General features: G+C 32.2%; 1 protein-coding gene across 1 annotated transcript; it reads right to left on the bottom strand.

Moving 5' to 3' along the window:
* Positions 1-5765: 5765 nt before the first annotated feature.
* On the bottom strand, positions 5766-6553 carry LOC112004842 (auxin-responsive protein SAUR78). The gene has a single exon (XM_024037071.2). It carries the CDS (start codon positions 6527-6529, stop codon positions 5975-5977), a length of 555 nt encoding a protein of 184 aa, XP_023892839.2. The 5' UTR covers positions 6530-6553; the 3' UTR covers positions 5766-5974.
* Between the last annotated feature and the right edge of the window lie 206 nt (positions 6554-6759).

Below are 6759 nucleotides of genomic sequence, written 5' to 3'. Positions count from 1 at the left end.
AGTTGGCTATATTCTAGATTTATAGTAAAAATCGTTGCAACTTTGTGGACATAAATATATTGCCAAACCACATAAATCTGTCGAATTAGGTTAAATTATCAACATTTTAAACTTTAAAGTAAATTTAATTACTTAACCATAAGTAGTTTCTTTAAAAAAAAAAATTTTAAAAAAAAAAAAAAAAAACCTTTACATCTAGATTTCTAGGAATGTGATTCCTAGGAATCACATTCCTAAGAATGTAATTATTCTTATGTTTGGTTTATTCCCAGGAATCTTAAATGAATTATTTATTTTTTCCATTATATCCTTAAATTTGAATGTGAACTACCAAGTCATTTAAAAAAAAGGGTTAGAATTGTCAATTTATAAAAAATGCAATTTCCTTTAAGCTTGGAAATCTGGATTCCCACCTGTTTTAAAGGGAATCCACATTCCCATTAAGAGGGGTTTAAGGGGGGAATCCAGATTCTCCTGGCATCTGATTCCCTAGCATGATTTGAAACCAAATATGGGAATCTTTAAACATTCTTAAGAATTCTAAAACATTACCCTGTACCAAACGCCACATTAAGGTATTGCTTTACTTTCAACCGGGCTGGTTAGTATCTGATTTTCAATTCTCTTCCTTCCGATAACCTTTACTTCATCTGCAAGCGAGCAACAGATGGGCATGACAAGGAATACTTGAAAAAAGATAGTGAATGATAACGCAATTGAATGTGTTCTGTTAAGGACTGCAGCTGGCATTTAATCACTAATATGTGCTGCCGCCTGCCATTTTAGGGATTGACAAGCTAAAGCAAATACATGAATTGTGGACGAAATTACAAAGTCAGTATCTAGGTGAGCAATTCTTCATTCTTGTAAGCAGCATGTTAAGTTAAACATTTTTTTCTCTCCATGTCAAAGTCACAACTTATCCTCATTGTTGCGACTTAGGGGGCCAGCTTCGGTTTTCCCATTAAGCTGTGGGCCATAAAAGCCAGTGTCTACTTTGGATGGTTTTCCCCTTTTTTTATTCCTTCTTCTCTTTCAACATGCTTCATTATTTTGGAGCTGATATATGTGTGGAATTTAACTCTTCCACTAAAATCCTTTTTTATATAATAAATTAGTCTATAGGGTGACTTTGCCCTTCAGGGTATTTCTGAATTAATCATTTTAAGAATATTTTGATATTATTTTTATGAAAAATATAAAAAAAAATTATTAAAAAATTCAGTAGTCTTTTTTTTTTTTCATAAAATTTAGAAAAAAAAATATTTCCTTAACCAATATCCTTAAGAACACTTTGCCCATTAATTTTTTCTTAAATTTAAAAACACAAAATTTTTCACAATTGCTCTAACTATGATTTGTCTAAAGTTGATAAAAATTATTTGTATCTTTAGCTTTATATTATTATTTTATATATATATAACTTTATTTTTATTTGCTAAAAATGGAAATTAATTGTATTGCACCCAAAAGAGCTTTACAACTGTCTGGATGCAGTGCTCCTAGCACATTAGGAGGCATTGTCCTGGCAAATATTCTTTCCAGATTGATGTTACCTGCCAACTTGCAAAAATAATCTGCTCAGTGAAATGGATCCAGTGGGCAAGATCCATGGTACATAACCGCACACTGTTTATAACTTTATTGGCCGACCTCCTGATATTGCTGCCTCCTAGTGCGTTGAGCCATTTGCCTGACCAACTGGGCATGGCATATTAATATGATATAAATTCGCAAGATAAACAAAACAGAGAGGAAAGATATGAAATTTAATTCTGGCTACCTATGGGTTTCAGTTAGTCAATTTGTAAAGTCTTTAATAGTAAAATAAAAAATTTAAACTTTAATTTTCGCTTATACTAAAAATTTATTAATGTCTTAATCTAATGATAAAGAGCTATCATCAGAAGCAGACGTCATAGGTTAAAACTCTTTTTAAAAAAAAAAAAAAAATTTATGGTCTCCTAAAATTATACACTTTATATTTTTACCTAAAGCAATAAGTACTTGGTCAATAATTTTGTAGTTCAATAAATTGACATCTTCTAATTTAAAAAAGAAAATTTAAAATTCAAATTCCCTCAATCGAATTATTAAATAAATAAATATAGACTGTATAGCGTGTGTTTATGTTAGCTTATTTATTTTGTTATATTTTATTTAAAAATAATTTATAAAAGCCTAAAATTGTACCTAAGAAAATAAGGTTTGAAAAAATTGTGCCTAATAAAAAAAAAATTTCAAACACATTTATAATAAATTTAACAATGAATAAATAAAAGGATGAAACTTAAAACTTAATTTTGAAAAATAAATAATAATTTTTTTAATATTTAAGAAACAAATATCAAAGTGAAATCAAATTTTGGGGATGAAAAAAGTAATAAGAGAAACTTTCCTATAAAAATAGATGCACGGGGAAGGGATCCCAATTCGGATATTCTAGCAAAGAAAGAAAGAAATAGAGGATTCTCCAAAATAAAAACAAAAACAAATTGGAATCTTTGATATAGAGCCAGCTACCTGCCTGCCCTTGCAATTTTGGGAGATGCACTAAACGTGCACGAATTGTATTGGAATTGAAGGACAAATTACAGCTTCATTTCTTGTGAGATTTGAGTTATTAGAAGAAAAATTAAGACAATGAAATGTCTTATTTGTCAAATCAGCCCCAAATTTCCAAAGGCTAATCAACCACCACAGGACAAGCAGATTCATAGTGTAATCATATTTTCTCTTGAGAATGCAAAAACAACATTCATCATCTGTCTGGACTCCTTTTGTCTAATATTATTTCTTTAAAGAATTTGCTAATTAAATACTCCTTGCTTTTTAGCTAAGCTGTTAATATAGGCCTTCAACCACAAGCAAAATGTGTTTGTGATTCACATAAAATAGTACATGACCAAGAATTTGCTTAGAAAGTCTAGGGGGGTCAAGTCGATCTTGTATGTTGCAAAAGCATCTCTAACTACCCAATCATTTGCTTCTTAAACTAATACACTCCATTTAACTTTATGTCAACAATATTCTCATTATTCTAAGGTAAAGTCTAAGAGATGCTCAATACTTGCTCTCTGTTGACAGCTTGCTATGCTCTTTAAAATATTTGCCTAACATTAATGTTATAATTACTTCATCTGACTGCTTATTTTCTTCTTACACTATTAATTACACATCTGGGTCATGCCCCCCACCAACAATGGTCCCCTTACACATTCTTCAGTAATAGATGCTTCACTTGGTATTAAAAAAATTGGACGAAACTACACTATTGGTTCCTGAAGTTTATCATGTGTGCGCAATTGGTCCCTCAAGTTTGAAGTGAGCACAATTAGTCCCTTAAGTTTTAAAACTGAGTTTTATTGGTCATTTTACTAACTTCTGTTAACGGTGTTACTTACGTGGCTAACTTCACAATGACTTGGCATTTTCTTTAATGATGTGACATATTTTTAATTAAAAAATTACAAACTAAGTGAGAAAAAATATTAACCGGTACCAAATTAAAAATATATATTTTCTGTCCTATTCTCGTAATCAAGTGCAAGTATGAATCAGTCCTATTTTCTTTCATTCTTAGGTAGACATGTACAGTGAATTTAGAGATTCAGCTTCCCGCTCTAATATAACTCAATTCTATGAAACTACAAATACCACCATCGCTTATGCTCTAGAAGTCGTAGAAAGAAATACAAAAAGAAGATTTACAGAATTTTTGCTAAGCAATCATCATCACCTCCAAGCAGAAGAGGTTGCCATTTTTCTGTCCAGCCAACTAAGGTAAAAAGCCCGATCCCTCCTTTCGAGTCTATAATTCACATGAAACTGTTGCTTCAATATATCGTTAACAGTGTTAGTCACAAAGGTACTCAATGGGTATAGAGTAAACCCTGCCATTGAAAGTCTCCTAATCCACTTTCCCAGAAGTTCATGCCGTTCGACCCTCTCAGCATTCTCACAAGCTATCATGTTGACTATGTCACAAGCTATACAGTGCTGCTCAACGCTGATCCGCTGTTTGTCATTTCTTGGGCGAGCCACATCAATTGATTCAAACATAGCTTAGTTTGTAATTTTTTCTCACTTAGTTTGTAATTTTTTAATTAAAAATATGCCACATCATTAAAGAAAATGCCAAGTCATTGTGAAGTTAGTCACGTAAGTAACACCGTTAACAGAAGTTAGTAAAAGGACCAATACAACTCAGTTTTAAAACTTAAGGGACTAATTGTGCTTACTTCAAACTTGAGGGACCAATTGCGCATACAGGGTAAACTTCATGGACTAATAGTGTAGTTTCACCTTTTTTTTTTTTTCCTGTCACTGCTTATTTTAAGATTCAAATCTTCACTTCCCTAACTATCGAATTATAAAAAATAAAAATAAAAATACAGTACCTAAAGGTGATTGTAATTGGAAATTAATGGTGATAGTAATGGCTACTTGAGCTACAAAAGGAAAATTTTAATGTAAAAAAAAAAAAAAAAATACTTGTTTTGCTATGCTAATATAATCTCAAGAATTGTTTAAAAGTACTAGTAATTGGACATTGATGGTAATAGTAATTTGTGTGATCTATGAAGGTAACACAATAATTAGTTTAAGACATTGGACATTTAAAGTGATAGAAAAATTGCCAACATTTTTAGTAGCATAATGATATTATTGATTAGGACTTTGATTTCAACATTTATATGAGTCATGAAAAAGCTAAAATCAGAAGCAACAATATTGATTAATCGATCCTACCAGAAAATATTTGATTGCATCCATCACCACTATATTCAGAATAATTCAATGGCCAGTCTAGATGAGATTGACCTTTCCTAATGGTAGGACCCAAATTAAGGGGACCAATATTATTGCAAGTTCAGTATACGAGCAAGGTTGTTTTTTTTTTTCATCATCACATCAACAAAACCACCCAATTCCAGTTGTTTTGCTTTTGTGATTGTTTACCTTTTTTTGGACTATGAGTTTGCTTTAGTTGACTATATATCACGGTCTAGTACATGTCTAAGTGCAACTTTATGTGGAGAACAAAAGTATTTGTTATTTTCATTGTTTTCCCCTCTCTTTTTTTTTCAGTGCATCATGGGTTTTTAATGGTATAACATGGACGTTTCATAACCCAGAACCTTTTGATGTTTCAGTAAAAGAATGAAACTCCATCAATCAATAAGTGACATTTAAAATATATATATATATATATATATAAAAATCAATAAGTGACAACCAAAGGATTATGTGGTTCTGTGGGGTATAGAGTTACTGGTTAATTAGCTTGCCAGTTAGATATGAGGAAGCAAGAAAGATAAGGATAAAAAGTCAGATTGAAAATAACAAAAAACTAACAAACAAGCAATCCATGACAGAAATGATCAAATTAGTCCTTAAAATAAAATTTTTATCAATTTAGTCCCTCCTTAAAAATGATTGGTTGCTCCGTCAAAATTTGTTAACAAATAACAATGTTTAAACATTATTTTGTTAAAAATTTTACTCAAAATAGTTTTAAACGACTTCATTTGAATTTGGACGGATAACCAAATTGACTTATTTCAATGAAGTTGAGGAAGTAAATTGACAAAAATTAAATCTTAATAACTAATTTGATAAGTAAAAAAGAAGGATTAAATTGAATTTTAGGCTTCAAATTAAGTATTACAAATTTAAATTTAAAGTTAACATCGTGAAATAGAGTGGATCATGTTCTCATTGCGTAAAGGAAATGGAGTTATTCACCATAACGTCAAAACAAGTTGGAAAACAATTTTGAATTCAATTGATCAAGTTGTTTAAAATGATCATCCGCATTAAAATATAAAAAGGGTTAATCCTCACCTTGGTACTTCCACACAATAATCACTCATAAAACTACAAGCAAACCTAGTTTAATCTTTACAATATTCATACATTTCTTGTTATAAATTCAATCAGGAATCAACCATGATCACCACCATAGTCAGAGTCAGCAAGTAGTGTAGAACTCAACAAGCTCGTCCATGGACCCCAGCTGATTCTCAGCATTGTCAAGCATCCAAAGCAAGTGCTCAAACAGCACAACCTCGCAAGAAACCGCAACTCCATCATCATATTCGCCTGATGACTTCTCCACCAGCTCCTGAAAGAGAGGGTGGTCAATGATTTCAGAGCTTACGAGGTATCGACGCCGCGTCTTTCCCACGTAAACAGCATGAAGTTCCTGCTTTGAGACATCATCGGATTCGTTTGTTGAGGAAGCTACGGAGCTTCTGGCTCGGGAGAGCTGCTTGGTGAATGAAGGCCATCTTTTTATGGCTGACTTGAGCTTTGTTAGCTTTCCAACTTTGGTCATCTTTGAAACTGTTTGATGGTTTTTAATGTGTTTGTATGTGTCTGTGTGTGATAGAGAGAGAAAGAGAGAGGAGGGCCTTGTTGTGATTGTGAGAATTGTAGGGAAAGAGTGAGGGAAGGTTCGTATATAAGGCCATGGAAAACAGAGAGAGAGAGAGAGAGAGAGAGAGAGAGCACATGCATGGCCCATTGTTTGATACCAGCTAAGAATGATATGTTTAGGTGCAAAACTAGTTGAGCCTTCGTTTGGCGTCTGGTGCGACTTTGGAGTAGTGGGACTACATGTCTTTGGAGTGATGTTTGCTTGTAGAGTGTATGTCCATAATAACCCACTTCCAACCCCATCATTCTTAATTAATTAATTTTTATTCTTAGGGGGTTAAGAAAGCCCTTAAAAATTGGATTAAGTATTTTTTTTTT

Source organism: Quercus suber, unplaced genomic scaffold, assembly GCF_002906115.3.
Source record: "Quercus suber isolate HL8 unplaced genomic scaffold, Cork oak 2.0 scaffold_2, whole genome shotgun sequence".
Lineage (NCBI taxonomy): Eukaryota > Viridiplantae > Streptophyta > Magnoliopsida > Fagales > Fagaceae > Quercus > Quercus suber.
This window is presented reverse-complemented; position numbering and strand designations above follow the sequence as displayed.

Coding starts and splice junctions, on each gene's coding strand:
- LOC112004842 (XM_024037071.2), bottom strand. CDS start 6,529: ATGGGCCATGCATGTGCTCTCTCTCTCTCTCTCTCTCTCTCTCTCTGT.